Here is a 21,077-nt window from a genome sequence, read left to right as displayed (position 1 = left end):
AGAGTCATTATTATTCTATTGCTAATTTTTCATATTTGATGGTTGGACAGTAGGATAAATTATTATTTTATTCAACTGACTAATATACTCATCTTTATACACAGAGCAAGAGTGTCACCAGAGGCAGACAGAATGAGTCAAAAGGTGAAGTATCAAATTAAAAAAACAAAACAACACTAGCCCTAAACAATATAGGCAGTGATTTTAGCCCGAATGGTTAAGGCATCAGATTAGAAAAGACTGTCCTGCCTCAGGTACAAAGCCAGTGTTTACCTTGGGCCAGTCATTGTCTCAATCCTAGAAAGCAGGCAATGGCAAATTACTTCTGAAATGCTGCCAAGAAAACTGCAGGGACTTCCGCTGGAAGTTGCAAAAAGCCAAGACTGACTCGAAGGCACCCCCATCCCCCCGCGCATCAAAACCAAAAAAGTGTGTTGGGAATAAGACTGCAAGGCATCGGAATACCGCTAAAAAAAAAAGAATCTAATAAATCGTTACTCGATCAGTGCCATGCCCGCCTGGTCTCCACTAAACTGTCCTAGAAACTCTCACTACCCTAATCTGAACGGTGCCCGCAGGCGGCTTTCTCCGCAATTACGGGAGATCTACCCTGTCCCATCCCAAACCTGCCTTTGTAATCCGCGCCTCCTATTCCACAGCACGAAGTATTGTTGTCACGAACTTGTTGCTGGGCGCTCCAGGGCACTTGGCAGGCGAGGAAGGCCGTAGCTGGCGCTCCCAGCCCAGCAGTCCCTCAGCCGACGCGTGTTAACTAGAGCGGCGGCGGCGGGCAGGCGAAACTGCCGGCGATTAGCAGTTCAGAAGCAGTCGACTCCAGTCCGGGTTTTGGGGCTGAGGACTAGCGAGCCGCAGGGAAAGGCTAGCAAAAGACCCCGCTCAGTCCGTCCACCCAGCTCTCGCCCGCCCTTTCGCCAACATCTGGGAAGCGCCGCTGACCTGCAGAGGGGAGCTATCCCAACAGGGTCCCTAAGTCCCCGCCGGGCCAAAGCGTCCGATGGCTGCAGCGGCGCGCCCGGCCTTCCTGTCCAGCCCAGCGCATCCGCTGTAAGCGGCGGCGGCGGCGGCGGCGGCTACACCACCTCTGCTGCCTTGCCGCGAGTGCCTCGGCTGTAGCGGCAACAGCTGCCGCCGCCGCTCCCGCCCCCTCGCTCAGCCTTGCCCACCGCCGAGCCGAGCCGAGCCCACTCGTCCTCGGTGCGGCGCGCTGAGCGGTGCTGGGCGCGGCCATGCAAGCGCGGCGTCTGGCCAAGCGCTCCAGTCTGGGGAACCGGCGCTTGAACACGGCGGGGCCGCCCTCGGCCGCGCAGCCTTTCCCGGAATCGGGCGGCCGCGGCGTAGCGAAGACCGAAAACTCTTGGAGACCGCCTCGGCGTGAGGGCTCGGCGGCCGCCCTCGAGGAGGAGGACGAAGAGGAGGACGTGGTGGTGGACGTCGAGGAGGACGACGACGCCGAGGAGGCGGAGGAGCTGGCCGGGTCGGGCAAGGGCCACGCGGCTGCCCGGGTAAGCCTGAAGGTGCGTCGCCGTCGCGAGAAAAGCGTCCCCGCCGTCAGAGGCTCCTCCTGGCTCGGCTGTGGGAGGCGGGTGAGGGGCTCAGGGGCTGGGTGGGTCAGTGCGGCAGGTTATTATTTTTTGGGTGGGGGGGAACCTTCGTGATTGATGACAGCGGGGTCCTTCCTCGCGCAGCCGCTTGGAAGTTGAGGCAGGGTTAAGTCAGCCCCAAGTTGCAGTCAGGGTTAGAAAGGGGGTGAGGGAGTGCAAAGAGCAGGAGGCGTCTGAGCATACCTAGAGTGTCTTTGCTTCGCGGAAGATTAGGATCCCACCCCTCCTTTGTAACAGAAGGGCAGAGCTTCTTGATCCTGTCCTGGTGGTTGGGGGCAGTTGCATCTGCTTTTCATTCAACTAAAATGTCTAGGTCCGGGGAAGGAATTTCTGTGCGAGTCAGGTTGTATAACAATGGGCTTCGTATTCAGTATTTATCTTATTTTGAGAAGAAATGATGTTCAGAAAGGGTGTTCCCATTTTTAATTTTATATTTCTAAAATGCATGGTCAGTCGAATTTAAACAAGGAAAGAGAATGGAATGACAGGCTGGTTTAACAGCCCTGCAGGGTTGGCATTCGCCTGTTTTGTTCCCCAACTCAGACAGTTAACTCGTGTAGTGCAAATAAAGATGGCTGTTGTTTACAGTATTTTAAAAATGAACCCTTTAACAAAGTCTGTTGTGCCTGATCAGATAATTTATTGCTGGATGATTGCTATGATTAGACCAAAGAGAGTATCCAGAATCAACAATTTTAATGGAAATTAAAAGGCTGGCTGATGGAAGAGGGCAAGATTGACCATTGGAGAGAATGATAAAAATTAGCCGGGATATGGGCACACACAGCTTTGAAATACATGCAGCTAAAGCGTGTTACAGAAACAATAGTAAAGCTTTAAAAGGCCAAGGGAAATGCCAAAAAGGGAAGAAGGTAAAAATGACATCAGCCGGTAGAACTGCTGTAGTGCAAGAAAACCAACTGTATATAAACCCTGCAGTTCTAATACATGCTTAGGAGTAGCTTGTGTATTAAAGCACCCAAAAGGTAATAGTAAGTTCAATAAATCTTAGTCTCAAATAAATACAGGTTACATTTTGGGAAGATGCAAAGAAACCTAGTATATTCTATGACATGAAGGCAAAAGATATATTAGAAAAGCAAAAGCAATTAAAGCTTGGTTATTGTTCTGAAAGTTAGTGTGTGAGTGTGTCCATCAGAGAAACAAATCTGCAATTTCTTCAGCAAACCTGTGATTTTCTACTGGATCTATTCTCAAAATTTCCATGCAGAATTTTAAAATCTTCAACATAGTTACATATTTTATAATTTGAAATTATTCCTTGTGTCACACTTGGCCAATAAAGAGTTCTGTTCTGTTCTATTCTGTTCTAATTTCCTATGTGCTTTGATTAACCTTGAGGTTCTGTTCAGATAATGAACAATAACTAAGTATGCTTAGTTATATCAATAATTTTCCAGAATGAGTTTTTATTCAGAAAGCATCTTACGGTGCTAGTTAACACTACTTAACATTTTGCTGTTTAGAAATATGCTCAAGGAAAAAAAGCTTTCAGTAGTAGCTGACCCTGCTGTATAAATTTTTTAATTTACTTTTTTGTTTTCTTGCATTTTGTTGTGTAATTTCAAAACAAAATGTTCTTTACATGTTTTAGCTATTTGAATTTTATTGTAAGAGAAAAATTGGAATATATAATATATGTTGCTGGCATTTCACTTTACATCTTTTTCTCTTGTATTATTTAACCAACACTAAAAAAAAATCAGATAAGGTAGATGATCAATGTTATTAACACTGCTCATATCCTTAAGTTATCATAAATTAGAAAAATCCATGTCAGTGAGTTTTGCAAAAACAAGTCAACTTAATTAAAGGTAGAAAGATGCCCTATTGTTATAAGTTTGGTAGATAGCTATATGTAAAAATCCTAAGGTGATTTTTTTCACTTGGGAATTTTTTAATATATAATAAATTTATATACTGCATTTAAGAAAATATGCCTTGTTTGTTTGTTTTTGGACTCCATTGTGAGTAGTAAACTGGGTCTGTTGTTTTTTCTCTAAGCTATGAGAAGCTAATATTATAACCAAAAAATGATTTAGCAAAGTATGTGAAATTCAACTATTGTCTTAAAAGAGGCTAAGCAAAATGATGTTATTAAAACTGTAAAGGGACAAGTTGAGAAAAAAACACAACCTGCATTTGCCTTTCCTTAGATCTTTCTCAAAGAATTATATTGGTAGTGTATATGACATATTTTTATGCAGGTTGCTATATACTTCCTGACACATAGTAGTTGCTTGTGGAGCCAAAACTTTTGCTGTTATCAAGAATAAACTTGACCAAAACAAGAAGTAGCAAAGTTTTTGTGTAAAAAAACATTTCTATGCTAAACTATGTAGAAAAGGGTCAAATATTCATGGTGCAAGAAAGGAAATTATTCAGCAAACTTACCATCCAGTGGAAATGCTGTTTTCTCCTAAACTGCTTACAGCAGAGTTTCCTCAATATATTTATATACAATTAAAGACATTTTTAAAAAGGGGGTATTCTGAGTAAACAAGCAGGCTACTTAGAGAAATCTGAAGAAGATTGTTATTAGCAAAAAATTATGTTGAATCAATGTATGTGTGTGTGTACATTTGAGTCAGTTTTTTTTTTACTTCTGGTGACTGAACTAGTTCAGATAGTATTTTCTGATCATCTGAATTAGAACTAGTAACTAAAAAAATCTACTGAGAAGCAGGGGGGGTGAATAGAAACATTTTATCTCCATGGTGTTTTCCAGGGGCATCTATGAAGAAATCAAAAAAGTTTGAATGGTAATCACAACTGAATGACTGAAACTCCATCCCCTTTGTTTATGAATTAATACGTATACACAAAAGTGATAGGGCTTCAGCTGTACAATTACAACACTATCTTGACTTTTTAACCCTCCATTACCTTAGCAGAAGTTCCTGCGGTTGTTTTTTTATGTACAAAAACATGTTCTATAGCAAAATTGTTTATTCAATGTGATGGTTAAAGAAAAGGAAATGTACAATAAATAATATTGCTTCCTTAGTAGAAAAATATGCAGTTATGGAAATAAAAGCAAGTTCCTTTTATATCCTTTGCCACTACTATGGGTAGTAGTGGCAAAGGATATATGCATTCCTTGCAATGGTATATTGTACTTAAATTATTTCTGTAAGTTTATTATTTTAAAAATAAATAGTTTATAGCAGTAACTTTTACCACTATCTTACATTTAGGAACTAAATCTTAGTTACAAGTAACCTGAAAAGAAATGCAGGTAGTTCTCGACTTATTCAGCCCCAAACTTCAGTTGCTAAGCGAGATATTTGCTAAATGAATTTTGCCCCGCTTTAATAACCTTTCTTGCCATAGTTCAGTGGTGGGATTCAATTTTTTTTACTACCGATTCTGTGGGTGTGACTTGGTGGGCATGGCATAGCTTGGTGGGCATGGCAGGAGGAGGATACTGTAAATCTCCATTCCCACCCCACTCCTGGGGAAAGGTTACCACCGGTTCTCTGAACTACTCAAAATTTCCGCTACCATTTCTCCAGAACTGGTCAGAACCTGCTGAATACCACCTCTGCCACAGTTGTTAAATGGATCACTACAGTCATTAAGCTAGTAACATGATTGTTAAGTGAATCTGGCTTCCCTATTGACTATGCTTGCAACAAAAGGTGAACATATGACCCCAGGACACTGCAACTGTCAAGAGTGTGAAAAACAGCCATAAGTCACTTTTTTCAGTGCCATTCAGCTGTTGTAAGCCTATATATGTTGTAGGTCTGAACTGTTGTAAGTCTACATATTGTTTGGTTGATGGTGGAATACTATTCATTTTTCATAATACAAAAATGGGAGCAATTATGGACTAGACTGAGTATATCACTGAAGATCAGTGTTCTTAAATGTGATTGTTTTGGGCAGTAAATTGCTTTGAAAGTCTTTCCTGATACACAACATTGCAGAGAGATGACAGTTTTGCTTACAAATAAGTCTTGCTTGAGTTGAGCTTAACCCTTGGTTGGTCTTGTGGTCATTTCTATATGGTTCCCCTCCTGAAATATGGAAGGAATATATTGCCACTGCTTTTGTTTTTGATTTTCCAATCTAGACAATAGTCTAAATATTTCCTATGATGTCCCTGCCAAGCACTAACCAGGTGTGGCTTTGCTTAGTTATTTTTTGAAGCAACCAAAGTTAGTGAGGGCTGTGGCTAGTTTTCAGGTACTTATTTGATGAAAGTTCATACAGTCCTCCTTATTTTGTATATATCTTGCACAAATACAATATAAAAAACAGTTTGTATTGAACATTTACAGTGATTCTCCTAATTCATTATTTTAGGTACTACTTTTAGACATCACCCTTTTCAGATGCCTTGACCATATTTAATTAATATGTATAATAAAGAATTATTAACAATTAAAAATTAAATATAAATTAAGTTGAGTTGCTCCAAATGTAGCAATACATAAAAAGTCAGAATACTAAGTGGAAGGAATATCAAAGACAGGCAGACAATAAATATGATTTGACTACTCAAGACTTGGTTAAAAACAGTTGTCAGCTAAAATTATTAGTTCTTAGTATGGGATATGTAACAAAGCAAATAAGTAGTGGGTAAGCATCATAGAATACAGTAGAGCATACTTCTTTCATTACTATCATTACTATCATTTGGCACTGTAAGTGACCTGCAGAGTCAAAGACTTCATATTTGATGCTGTATTGGAAGGCAAGGAAAAGTAGAACAACCTAATTTTTTACCTAAAGATATTCCATCTAGAAAATGGGTGTTCAGCTTTTTACTTTGCCTGGGCCGCCCTGAGTGAAAAGGAATTGTCTTGGACTGCATTTTTTTTCCTTTTTACAATCTTGTAATCCCTTTTCATTGGGATGGAGTTGAATGGAACTGAGCATTTACTGGCCAGATGCCCTTCCTGGTGCCTACATGGAGTTTGCAGCAGAGAAACATCTGTCACTGCATAGGATTGAACTCTCAACCTTCTAAGTGGGAAGCGAGTGTCTTCAATACTAGGCCACTACACTGCTATCTTGGGCCACATATAATATATATAATACAATTAATGTATATAAATCACATAATAATATTAAAAGTTTATGTCTTGTGGAGCTGCTTTACTAACTGTCTAGAATCACATGTGTTAGGAATATGAGTCACCTAACAGCTATTTGGGTTAGAAATATATAAACCAGGATAAACATTTTAAAACTGTATCTTTAAGAAAATGCAAAACTGTAATTAGGTGTGGTTTCTCAAACGGCCATAAGATGGAGCCAGAAACCTGGGTTGTTTAGTCTGAGTCTCAGAAGAGAGTGTGAGTGTATCTCTGTTTCCTTCTGTTGGAAAGTATTGCCATTGCTCCATTTCTTCTAATTGACTGATATTACTGGATTTAATGTAAGTCTGATACTGAACTGTTTTTGACACTGGAATTTGATATTTGGATTACCCCTGGATGAAAACTGACTGATTTTACCTGTGAATGACTTTGGACTGCCTATTTAGGACTTTGCTTAACGTTTCTGGAAGTAAAAAACCTACACTTACTGTACAGTGTATCTGTGTGCTGTATGTGTATTATTCAAACACTACTCTCAAATACGTCTCCCTGTATGCGCTCATTGTCCTAACAGGGAATTACCTCAACACTGGTTATGGGCCCAGACCATACTAGGCACAGATAACTGAGAGTTAGTGTGAATGGACAGTCCTGTATACAGACAGCTGTTTACTGTTTAATTGTGGTTTACTATCCTGATAAAGATGGCACAAGACACTTCAACAAGTCTATCACTGATAACCTGGTTGGATGGAACAAACTATGTTTCCTGGTCTATGAAGTGCAGTCTACTTCTGCGTAGAGAAGGTTTATGGAATGTAGTTCAAGACCCACCGGATGTAAATGCTTGGGATCCAGAAAATGAGGACGATGCCAAGAACAATGAACATGCTCTTTGTATAATTGGACTAACGCTGAGTGACCAGCAGCTAGTCCATATTCGTGGAGAAGAGTCTGCTGCTAAGTGTTGGGAGAATTTGAAGAGGATTTATGTTCATGAGAGTGTAGGTGCACACATACATCTTACACTTAAACTGTTTAGAGCACGTCTTCTGAAAGGTAGAGATATGTTAGCTCATTTAAACTTCATGAAAAGAACTTTTCAAGAGCTACATGAAAAAGAACTGATATTTTCAGAGCTGCATCAAGTTTATATCATTCTTTCCTCATTGGATGAAAGTTATGATGATTATGTATCTTCACTGGAAGTCCTGCCCAGAGATAAACTGACATTAACTAACATAACTGGAAGGTTGTTAGAAGAAGCAAGAAGACGGCTGGATAGGGACCAACTGAGAAAGGAACAACCACAAGAAGAGGATTTATCTTCAACTGCCTATACTGTTAGGAAATGTTTTTCTTGTGGGGCTAGAGGACATATCGCTAAATTCTGTAAGAAGGGAAAACAACAGAATACTGGTAAATACCAGAAGGCCAAGAAGAATGTTATTTTAGCTATGTCTAGCAATTCAACTGTAAACCATGATTTGTGGGTTGTGTATAGTGGAGCATCACAATGCATTACTAAAGATAGAAAAAGGTTTGTAAAGATATCCACAAGTAAAGAACATGTATCATTGGCAAATGGATGGAAGATTAAAGCATCAGGTGAAGGTACTGCATATTGTTCTTGTATAAACGAACATTTAACTATGTTATATGTACCTAAACTAAAATTTAATTTATTATCAGTAGGGGCTTTAGTTAATATTGGTTATGTAATAACCTTTAGGGGAGATAACTGTATAATAGAGAAAGAGGGTAAAAGTCTTACTGCTACATTAGAGAATGATTTATATGTAATACATGATGACCAGTTGAAGATGACTAACTCAGTTTATAACAATGTTAAGCCACATGATGAATTTACTACATAGATGTCTAGGGCACATTAATTTCAAAATGCTCAAACAAACTGTTGAATTGTCAGAGGGAGTAAAATTGAAACCCTGTAGCAAGTATTTACACTGTAATGCTTGTAGTCAAGAAAAGAGCAAGGTTACTCCTGCAAACAGACTTAATGGGTTTAAGACCAAAGAACCGTTAGAGATTGCGTTTGCTGACATAATTGGTCCTAAGAAACCAAGTTTAGGAGGTGCCTGCTATATTTTGAGTATTATGGACCATTACTCACGATATGGTTTCTGCTATCTTATGAAAAACAAAACAGAAACATTCCAACAGTTCTTTAATTGGCTAAGGTTTGCTGAGAGAAAAATGAAAAGTAAAGTAATTACTTTAGTAACTGATAATGGGACTGAATTTGTTAACAAAAGATATCAAACTATGCTAAAATTGGCTGGTGTTGAGCATAAACGTTCTGCACCTTACAGACCACAACATAACTCATTTATAGAACGAAGAGGGCAAACATTACAAGCCATGGCTCGCACTACGTTATCTGATTCAGGTTTAGCTGAAACACTGTGGGGTGAAGCGATAATGTGTAGTAACCATGTTTTGAACAATGTAGTTGAACAACTGGAGAATTGCCATTCACTCGTTGGCATGGCAGAAAACCAAATTTAAGTTACCTACACACATTTGGAGCTCCAGCATGGGTGCATATTCCTTCACAAGTAAGACTGAAAGGGCAACATAGAACTAAGAAGTTATTTTTTGTGGGTTACGAGGCCAACCATAGATCATTTAGATTCTGGGATCAAGGCATAGCTCATGTTTATTGTAGTGCTAGTGCAAAATTTCTCGAGCACGTTGGGTGGGATAAACTGGAACAGGAATCCAGCAGTGATAATATTATTGACACCCAAATAGTCCCTAAAGATGTTATCAGTAAACAACAAATAGCCATTAAAGAGGAAGCACAAGAGGAAGTAGGAGAACAGGCACAGGAAGAAGTAGAAGAACAGGAGCAGGTGGCACAGGAAAGTCCACCAGTTAGTTCTGTATTACCAAGACGTTCAACCCAAGTAACACGACCACCTGATAGATATCGGGCTAGTGTTGTATGCCAAGTAAATACAGTTCCAAGCAATTATAGTGAACTGAAAATGTATCCTGCTAAGGATCAGGCTGCTTGGCAGAAAGCAATGGATAAGGAACTAGAATCATTAAAAGGACTGGAGGTATACGAAAATGTTAAGTTACCACCAGGTAAACATGCCATAGGATGTAAATGGATATATAAGCTTAAGACAGGTGTCGATGGGACTGCTACCCATAAAGCCAGGTTAGTAGCACAAGGATTTAATCAGACAGCAAATGACTATGATGAGATGTTTGTACCTAGTCTGAAGGCTACTATATTAAGGGCAGCATTAGTGTGGGCAGCTAAGGAGAAATACATTGTAAATCATTTGGATGTAGAGACAGCTTAGCTGCATGCACCGTTGCCACACACTATATATTTAAAGAAACCTTTAGGTCTCAAAAATGATAGTACTGATTGCTGGAAATTGAAAAAGAGTCTTTATGGTTTGAAGCAATCAGGATATGAGTGGAACCAATGTATAGTTAAAGAATTAACTAAGATAGGTTTTGTACCTGCATGGCTGATCCATGTTTGTTTAAAAGAGAAAGTAATGGTATGATTTCATTATTATTATTATTATTATTATTATTTACTGATGACATAGCGTTAATCACCAAAACTGAACAAGAAGCTACTGAGATAATTTTTACTATTGGAAAAGAAATTTAAGATAAAACAATTTGGAGAAATCAAACAATATGTTGGTTTAAAGATAGATAGAACTAGGGGTGGATACAAAATCTCACAGGCAGATAAAATTAACCAATTACTAAAAAGTTTTAAAATGGAACTTTGTAAACCAAGACACCAATGAGCCAGGAGTTTAGCCATAGTGATGTTCAAAGTCCTATTTTTGATAAGAACATTTATCAGTCTTTGATTGGTAGTTTATCTTATCTCAGTAATTGGTCAAGGCCAGATATTGCATACAGTGTTAATCAATTAGCGAGATTTAATGCTGAGCCAACTGAAAGGCACTGGCAAGCTGCTAAACGTGTGTTAAGATATCTGAAATAAACAATGCACTATGCATTGTATTTGGAGCCTAAAGATGAACTGAATTTGACTGCATATGCTGATGCAAGTTTTGCTACAGACATAAATACAAAAAAATCTACATCGGGTATTATTGAAAAAGCATTGATTGGATGGAGATCTATTAGACAGAAACATCTAAGTTTGTCAACAATGGAGGCTGAATTCTCATGTTTGTCTTTACTATGTACAGATTTATTAATTGATATGGGAATTGATGTAAAAGATCCCATTGTTGTTTACGAAGATAACCAATCAGCAATACAGATGGCTTCAAATATTGCTGTTAAAACAAGAACGAAACACACAGATTTAAGATATTTAAATGTGAGACAATGTGTGCAAAGTAAGATGATTAAGCTAGAATACTGTATGTCAGAAAACAATATAGCAGATCCTTTTACAAAGACCCAAGGCTCTATAAAGCATAAGGCTAGCTGTGAAGATTATGGACTTGGAATGTAAGGTTGCATATGTTATCTTACCCAAAAGGGGAGAATGTTAGGAATATGAGTCACCTAACAGCTATTTGGGTTAGAAATATATAAACCAGGGTAAACATTTTAAAACTGTATCTGTAAGAAAATGCAAAACTGTAATTAGGTGTGGTTTCTCAAACGGCCATAAGATGGAGCCAGAAACCTGGGTTGTTTAGTCTGTGTCTCAGAAGAGAGTGTGAGTGTATCTCTGTTTCCTTCTGTTGGAAAGTATTGCTGTTGCTCCATTTCTTCTAATTGACTGATATTACTGGATTTAATCCAGTAATATTACTGGATTTTCCTTCTGTTGGAAAGTATTGCCGTTGCTCCATTTCTTCTAATTGACTGATATTACTGGATTTAATGTAAGTCTGATACTGAACTGTTTTTGACACTGGAATTTGATATTTGGATTACCCCTGGATGAAAACTGACTGATTTTACCTGTGAATGACTTTGGACTGCCTATTTAGGATTTTGCTTAACGTTTCTGGAAGTAAAAAACCTACACTTACTGTACAGTGTATCTGTGTGCTGTATGTGTATTATTCAAACACTACTCTCAAATACATCTCCCTGTATGCGCTCATTCTCCTAATGGGGAATTACCTCAACACTATGCACCCATGGGTCACAGATTGGACACGCCTGATTTAAAACATTAACATTAAAAACAAAATATTTATTAAATTAAAGGCATTTCATTTCTGTTCTTTCTCTACTTCTGACTTGCTTATCAATTATGAAGGTCATATAGGTGATGACCATATTTGGTTTAAGACCATAGCTAATTTGGACTTTTGTTCTAAACTTTTCAGGTAAGGGTTAGGAAGGAAGGTTGTGCTATATTTGAGTTGCCCATTGAGATGATCATCGTGATGATGTTTGAGTTGCTCATCATTTAATAAGAGTTTAGAAGTTTTGTCTTATAAAACTCTAAGTTTTTGTTCTAAGTTTGATTTATTATTTTTGCCCATTTGTTTTATTAACTATCATATTGCATATACTGTTAATTCCATCTTCAAATTATGTTTGCTGTTGTTACAGATGTAACAAGAGATTTGCCTTCTCCTATAGAATAAGGAATCTTTTTATGCAGCGCAACAGCAAAGTCAGTGAGCTGTCCAGTAGTACCAAAAGATTACAGGCAGATTTTAAAAGCTTTATTTAAGCAGTATAAGAATCACACATTCAGTCTTTTAGTCAAACAAATCTTATGAACCAAGTAACCTATTTATAGTTGACCAAGTAACAAAACAGAATAGAATAGAATAGAATTCTTTATTGGCCAAATGTGATTGGATACACAAGGAATTTCAGGAAAGCTTTCTAAACATACCTTTGATGGAATGGAAGATGGGACTTTCAACTTCTTTCTTCATCTCTTTTTTTATAGGCAGTGTTGGATTATTTCAATGTTGTAGCTTGGGGTGTAACTGATTGATGATTCTTCATTAATCTGCAGAAATCATGTCTCCTTGTGGGGATCATTGGGATGTTCCTGGTTGTGCCCAAACCTGGCACTAACAAACCCCTCAGGAAATGTAAGAAGCATGTCAGGATGATCAGTGCAGGAATCCTCTATCCCTTCATAGCCTAGTACATTTTGGCATATTTCTGAACATATTATGCAATCTTTGAACATATTAAACAATCATATGTCACTTTCAGTGAATACAATACTCTTTAATGTCTTTAAATTACTTACTTTCTGAAACTTATTAATTATTTCACCGGAAATTATTTTGTAAACTTGATGGAAAGTTCCCAAAACTAGCAAAATTACTCAAGATGCATTCAATTATACTTCTCATTTTAACATATGGTTGGGATTTTGCCATAGTTTGCCAAAACTAACCATTTTGTTAGTTTTTACTAAAACTAACAAATTTTAGTAACATGCATAAGCAAAAATTATTGGTTTTCTTCTGATTTTTTGTGGCATCAGTCAACATGGGACTCCTCCAATGGTATATGGTAGGGAATGCTTGGGATTTACAGTCCAAAAGTGAGTATTTTAAGAATTCTCAAAAGTACTTTAACTTGTGAATTCTGTCTCCTGTAATCTGTCCCCTGTAGTGTTTAATGATCTCTGTGTTGAGGTTAGTTACTTCTTGAAGGACAATGGCTGTGTTTAATATCTAGAGCAGGCTCAAAACCACAACGTGGGTGGACTTAAATCACAAGTATGAGGATGGCAAGATTTGAAGATGGGATTGAAAAATTTTCTTTAATGTTTACCTAATTCAGTACTAACATTTCAATTTGTTCCACTTCTCAAAGCAATTGGAAACCATGCTTCCAGTTTACAGCACTCCTGCTCCAATGTGCTTGTGAGGGCTGTGTGCACTTCAGGTCTCAGAACATTTCTGTCTCTTGTAGTGAATTGAACCAGGAAGGCAAAGACACATTGAAAGACTGAGAATATTCAGTGTCGAACCATTTCTTGCAATAATGAATACTAGGTTTGCAATCATGATACTAGAGCTAACAGTACAACTTTAAGACATGTGGAAGTCCCAGAATTCCTAGCCAGTAGGAGTTGAAATCCACATAACATAAAATTGCCAAGTTAGAAAAAATAGTGCTCTGAACTATTTTAACCCAAATCAAGCTGACTTGTTTTTTTGTCATCTAGTATCTCTTGACTATAGTCTCTTAATATGAATAAGAAATTGAGTGCACTATCCTAGTGTGTGGCAAAATAAGTGCATCTGCATTATGAAAAGCAGCGGCAAAATCCCAAGTGACATTGCTGCTTAAGGAGGATAGTAAATGATGCTCCTCCTACTCCGCAGTCCACAAATCTTGGTCCAGATCCTAAATATGTACCAATCTGGCTTTAAAAGGGCATCATATTTCTGTTCAATAATAAATAAAGTATGGAAATCAGGCTGTACTCATGGTGATTTTGTGGCAGATCTGTGTAGTTTTTTTTTTGACAATATAGAAGTTGTTTATGATTGCCTTATTTCAGGCAACTTTCCTAAAAAGGTAGGAAAGTTAGGAAAAGGTAGGAGGACGGGGATAAATAACAGTTGGGCTACATTGTGTTGAATTAATTCATGAGGAATTATTTGTGCCAATTGAATGAATTCAAGTCACCCAAGACAGGATAGGTAAAAAGAGGAAACCATGAGAGGAGTTGCTGCTATATCATCCATCACCGTCAGCTTGATGCATCTGCCTTAAATTATTTCAATACATTAACAAGGTAGATTTTATTTATTAAATATATTGGCTGCCCATCTTACCACATGTAACTCTGGGCAGCTTACAACATTAAAAGGATAAAGTTATATATAACAATACACAATACAAACAAAATTCAATTAAAAAATAACTACTCAATTTGTAACTTTGAACAGTGGGTCACTAAATGAATGACTAACTAGAGGATTATAGTATTACATAGATAAGCTTTCCATTTTGGAAAAAGTCCAGATAATATTGATATTTGAAGCAGAATTTCCAAAAACATGGTTTTGAAAATATTTATTAAGCAATTTAAATATTTCAAAAGCATACTTTAATGTTCACTTATTTTCAAATATGGTGAGCATATGAAATAAATTTGGTTTAGGGAAAAATGTTCATGGTTCCTATTTCCCATAAGGAAATAATACTGTATCTGTGAATTTATGTACTTACATACATACAAATGTATACAAACATACACACACACACATACACTTATTGGTACATTTACACATACATACCAGTATATAAAAATAGCTACATAATGGACTTCACACATCTTTTGAACATATACAGTATTATGGGTAGCCTAGATATGTTGCACAAGGTTAGTTTATAATTCAGCATATCATGTAATAGCTAGGTTAATGTGTCATGAAATAGTAGCTGGTTGAAGTTCTTAAGCTGGCAATTGTCTTTAATCAATTAATTGTGCTGCTATCCAAACACTGATTAATTTCTTTTTGTGGTATTTTGCATGTCCCAAATAATGGATCCCTAATGATGTATAAAAATAAATATTATGCTTTCTAAAAGATATACACAGCTAGCTAATCACCATTAGGAAGACATCTTATGCAAAGCCATGTTAAATCAATATCTAGTTACACAGATTTAATGAATTGTCTCAGAATTAGCATCAAGTTTCTGTAGAGCTAAGTGGTTGAAAATCAGCTTCTCTGTCAAACAACTTCTTTTCTGCTGTTTTTCCTTCAAACGTGTTCATGATTATTTCGGTGAAAGTTTTACTTCTGAAAATAGTTTATTTAATATTATGAGCCTTTTGCTTTACAATATAGGGGAAATATATTTTCTTAGTCTTGTGTCTTTTGTCTGTATATCAAAAGATAAAAAGCTTGGAAATCATTTATGTTCTTAAATAATTGTTCTAGTTTTATTTATGAAACAGCTGCTGGATTTTAAAAATATTTTTTGCTTTTAATCTTTAGATGTGTATATCAGGACTTCTGTAGTGTTTATCCTTTAAATGTGTCATATCAAAATTAATACATCTTTCTGTATTGCGAATCCTTCTTTTAACCACCAGATCTTCAAAAATGCATTTAAACCTGATTGTAACTTCAATTATTTAGTACATTATTCTGCTGCTTGGAGAATGTAAAGCGCTATGAACTTTCCCTTCAGTCCAGATCTGCAAACAAATAATTAAAAGAAGGCACAGTACTTTCAAATCAGTTGCCCAAAATCTGGAAAACAAAGAAATTGACAAATTATCCCTAAACTCCTAAACTTACAAAAGGGAACAATCATGTGATTTTTCATGAGGAGAAAGTTTTAGTGATAAATATATACAGTATTTAACATGAAGTCCAATTTTAAAAGATGTTTCGGGGTAAAAAAGAAAAAAGAGAAGTATCAATGAACAAATTCACTTTCAAATAAGCCTGATCTACATAATAATTGGTTTATTTAATTTATATAATTTATTTGCCGCCTGGAGTGGTGATCTCAGAACTCAAGCAGAATCCCATGAGATAGAATAACCTGAGAAAAAGAATGTTTGACCTTTTAATTAGACTTGAAGAAAACTTAATATTAGCATTCATTTGATGCAGACTAGCAAAATCTCCTATGTGCTTTATTTATTTGCTGGCTTACAAAAATATATACACTGCTCAAAAAAATAAAGGGAACACAAAAATAAGATATCCTAGATCTGAATGAGTGAAATATTCTTATTAAATGCTTTGTTCATTACATAGTTGAATGTGCTGACAACAAAATCACACAAAAATTATCAATGGAAATCAAATTTAGCAACCCATGGAGGTCTGGGTTTGGAGTTACATTCAAAATTCAAGTGGAAAAAAACACTACAGGCTGATCCAACTTTGATGTAAGTCCTTAAAACAAGTCAAAATGAGGCTCAGTATTGTGTGTGGCCTCCACGTGCCTGTATGACCTCCCTACAACACCTGGGCATGCTCCTGATGAGGTGGCGGATGGTCTCCTCCCACACCTGGACTAAAGCATCCCCCAACTCCTGGACAGTCTGTGGTGCAATGTGGCATTGGTGGATGGAGTGAGATATGATATCCTAGTTGTGCTCAATTGGATTCAGGTCTGGGGAACGGACGGACCAGTTCATAGTATCAATGCCTTCGTCTTGCAGGAACTGCTGACACACTCCAGCCACATGAGGTCTAGCATTGTCATGCATTAGGAAGAACCCAGGGCCAACCGCACCAGCATATGGTCTCACAAGGAGTCTAAGGATCAAATCTCGGTACCTCATGGCAGTCAGGCTACCTCTGGCGAGCACCTCGAGGGCTGTGCAGCCCCCTAAAAAAATGCCACCCCACACCATTACTGACCCACTGCCAAAACGGTCATGCTGAAGGATGTTGCAGGCAGCAGAATGTTCTCCACGGCGTCTCCAAACCCTGTCACGTCTGTCACGTGTGCTCAGTGTGAACCTGCTTTCATCTGTGAAGAGCATGGCGCCAGTAGAGAATTTGCCAATCTTGGTGTTCTCTGGCAAATGCCAAACATCCTGCACGGTGTTGGCACAACCCCCACCTGTGGACTTCGGGCCCTCATATCACCCTCATGGAGTCTGTTTCTGACCGTTTGAGCAACCACATGCACATTTGTGGCCCGCTGGAGGTCATTTTGCAGGGTTCTGGCAGTGCTCCTCCTGTCCCTCCTTGCGCAAAGGCGGAGGTAGCAGTCCTGATGCTGGGTTGCTGCCCTCCTACAGCCTCCTCCACCTCTCCTGATGTACTGGCCTGTCTCCTGGTAGCGCCTCCATGCTCTGGACACCATGCTGACAGACACAGGAAAAATTCTTGCCACAGCTCACATTGATGTGCCATCCTGGATGAGCTGCACTACCTGAGCCACTTGTGTGGGTTGTAGACTCTGTTTCATTCTACCACTAGAGTGAAAGCACCACCAGCATTCAAAAGTGACCAAACCATCAGCCAGAAAGCATAGGAACTGAGAAGTGGTCTGTGGTCACCACCTGCAGAACCATTCCTTTATTGGGGATGTCTTGCTAACTGCCTATGCTTTCCACCTGTTGTCTATTCCATTTGCACAACAGCCCGTGAAATTGATTGTCAATCAGTGTTGCTACCTAAGTGGACTCCAAGTCAATCACAGAAGTGTGATTGACTTGGAGTTACATTGTGTTGTTTAAGTGTTCCCTTTAATTTTTTTGAGCAGTGTATATAAACCCCAATCCTATGGTTCTAAATCCTACATAACAATGTATTTCTCTTGAAATACAGTGCATAATAATATTGAAATGTAAACCCAAAGATGCTTTTTCAAGAGGCAACTGGATTTTCTGGTTTTCTTTGAAAACATTTTGCTTCTCATTCAAGAAGCTTCTTCAGTTTTGACGGGATGGTGGGGAATGGAAAGATGTATACTCCTTGCAGACAGCGAGAAAAAAACCCATAAAGTCTAGTTGCCTCTTGAAAAAGCACCTTTGGGACAACCATGACCTGGATGACTGAGAATCTCCACAGACGTTCAAAATTAAAATAATAAATTAAGATGAAATTGTCAACCTCTATATCTCAGCATGAAAACCACTGTCTTATTTTATAAGAAAGGTTTGGGGTAGGTTTCTGAAAATTAGGAGTGATGCCCTGGTGGTATCTTCAGGTGCCTGATGTCTTAAAGTTTTGATGTCTTCTGATGTTTCTGGTGTCTTCAAGTGCCTGATGCCTTCAAGTTTCCAGAAATGGTGTTACCTCCAAAAAGTCCTGCCTTCTGATCCACATTTCTGTGAATGTCTAGTGCAAGGGGTAGTAGTGATGATGGTAGAGATAGTAAAAGACCTTAATGAGTGCCTCTCTATGTGTCCCAACTGGTCAGGCATGATAATTTTGGGTAAGATAGTGCCTGCTTTGTCTAGTAGGAAGATAATATTTTCTGATATCAAAAATATAGAAAGCTGATCAAAATTGTTTAGAAGCTTCTCCTACCTGTCAAATGACTCCACAGTTACATCATAAATGAAACATAAATAGAAAATTATACAGATTCTTTCTTTGCTAAAAAGTTGTTTTTAATGGCAAGGTATCCTGTTCAAGCTTCATTACAGAGATATTTTTACTATAGCAAGTACTGTTCTAATATCAAAATATGCTGGCCACAACTTTGGCCAACAGCTTTGATTTTTACAAGAAAGATCTATAATAAATTACATATCCTAATTTTGTAAGTAGAGTAACATGCTCCATCCCCCCAAATTTACAGTAGCATTTATTTGCTTTATGTGGCCACCAATCTCACATATGTGACACTGGGTAGGCTACAGTACAGTAAATAAAAAAAATAAAATACATAATATAAAATAAAAACACAGAGCAGCTGAGCATCACAAAATAACCATCAACAAAGTCAATCAAATATCCAGTACCCCAGGTCAGCAAGGTCAGGGCTAACCCAGTCTGCTCACTCTTAATTGTGAGAAATCTGATAATATATGTATTTTATTTTTCAGGTAACCAGCATAAAACGTGAAATGACCTTTGCAGCATTTCAAAAGGAAGACCTAAAAAGTGATCTAAATCAAAAACTCTCAGATCAGCAATTTTTTGTGTTGGCTATGAAGGAGGAAGATTCAAAAACAGCAGACACCAAAAAAATTGGCCGAATTCATGATCATGAAAAAGAAAATACTCGTTCTATCTGTCTTCTTGAGCAGAAGCGCAAAGTTGTATCTTCAAACATTGATGTGCCTCCCACAAGGTACAGAAATTTAAAAAATAGAAAAGAAAATTGATAAAATTCTGAGTTTATTTTGTGTTGTTCTTTCTGTTGTTTCAGTGTTTCAAATAACTCAGCTAAAAGTTGTTTTCAATTTATTACCACAACTGAACCCAAAATTTCCATTGCTAAGCAAGGCAGCTGTTAAGTGAGTCATGCCCTGTTTTACAACCTTTTTGCCATGGTTGTTAAGTGAATTGTTACAATTGTTTAATAAATCATGAAGTCATGAAGTGAATCTTTTTCACCCATTGATGTTGCTTGTCAGAAGCTCCTGAGGAAGGTTGCAAATGATAGTCCCAGGACCCTGGGATGCTGCAACCATTGTAAATACATGCCAATTGCCAAGCATCCGAGTTTGATTCTGTGACTATGGAGACAGGTCGTAAATATGTGAACTGGTCACTTTTCTCAGTACCGATGTAACTTTGAACAGTCATTAAATAAATGGCTGTAAGTTGAAAACTAACTGTAATGCTTTTGATGTAAGTGGAACATAGAACATAGAACCCAAGGGTTAGAAGGGATCTTAGAGGTCTTTTAGTCCAACCCGCTGCTTAAGGCAGGAGATCCTGTGCCATCCAATAGAAGAATTAGCCAAGTCCTAGAACCTTTTTTCCCTTTCTGCTCTGCACCAGCAGAGCCAAGGTGGACAGGATTGGGGGCGGGGGGCAAAGACAATACGGGAGTTGCAGTAAATACCTTGTGGTCACAGGTGGAAGTCAAGTCACAGTGTATGCTTGGAGCTAATGGGGAGGGCGGCAAGGTTCCTAAAAGGAAGTTGCTCCAAGGCCAGATGAGAAGGTCATTAGTGAACACTAATCTTAGAATCCTATAGAACAGGGGTCCCCAACCACCGGTCCCCGGACCGGTACCAGTCAGTGGAACAATTTCTACCGGGCCGCCAGTTTGCTGGGCGCCGCCATCTTGTTTTGATGAAAAAGTGCTTCCGGTGAGAAAGTGGTGTTTGGGTGCTGAAAGAATCCTCGCGCCTTAGTTTCATCGAGGGGGTGGTGGCTTTGAACAAAACTAAGGCGCGAGGATTCTTTCAGCACGCATGGCAAGGCGAGCCGAGCGACTGTCCCAAAGCCACCGCGAAGCCCATCGACACAGGTACAAAGGAGGATTTGAAGGTGGCGGGGAAAAGCGGGGGACAGCTGGCTGGCCGGTCGCTCGGCTCACCTTGCCATGCGTGCTGATGCTGGTACCGGGCCACGGATGATTTTGTGATGCCGGTACCGGGCCGCGGCACAAAAAAGGTTGGGGACCACTGCTATAGAAGATATAGATTTATTGGGCAACCTTCAGTGCATCTGGTATCTGTCAAACAGGAATAAATAACACTTGTAATTTTTGTTCAATCTTCTCTTACATTTTGTGAGGAATAAATAATGAGAATCATTAATAAAAGTAGCTGTAGTTTAGCACATTAAGCAATGGCCTTCTATATGCATAGCAGGCAGGAAAACTCCCTAGACTCATGTTGTTCAAGTTTTTCTCCAGATGTCTCAATTACAGAACCTTCATTCTGCATTCTGGTGCAGAAACAGGACAAGGGATTGGGAAAAGCCACTAGTTCATGGTCCATTTCAATTGCAAAACTTTATATATCGTTTAAAGCCACAATTCCTCTGATCTGATTTTGGTTTCCTAT

At 38.5% G+C, this 21,077-nt stretch overlaps 1 protein-coding gene across 4 annotated transcripts in view; it reads left to right on the top strand.

Moving 5' to 3' along the window:
• Positions 1-699: 699 nt before the first annotated feature.
• ZNF704 (zinc finger protein 704) overlaps positions 700-21,077 on the top strand; it is a 55,908-nt gene continuing 35,530 nt past the window's right edge. For 2 of the 4 annotated variants that reach the window (XM_026706037.2, XM_026706036.2), the window contains exons 1-2: positions 700-1,535; positions 19,158-19,405. In XM_026706037.2, the coding sequence (XP_026561822.1) occupies positions 1,248-1,535; positions 19,158-19,405 (536 nt within the window). In that variant the 5' untranslated portion in view covers positions 700-1,247. The remainder of the gene's footprint in view (positions 1,536-19,157; positions 19,406-21,077) is intronic. The other 2 variants (XM_087931451.1, XM_087931450.1) reach the window with 2 other exon arrangements.

Source organism: Pseudonaja textilis, chromosome 3 (genome assembly GCF_049901715.1).
Source record: "Pseudonaja textilis isolate UNSWEBS1 chromosome 3, rPseTex1.2, whole genome shotgun sequence".
Lineage (NCBI taxonomy): Eukaryota > Metazoa > Chordata > Lepidosauria > Squamata > Elapidae > Pseudonaja > Pseudonaja textilis.
The sequence above is the reverse complement of the archived record's forward strand: the minus strand, read 5'-3'. Positions and strand labels throughout refer to the sequence as shown.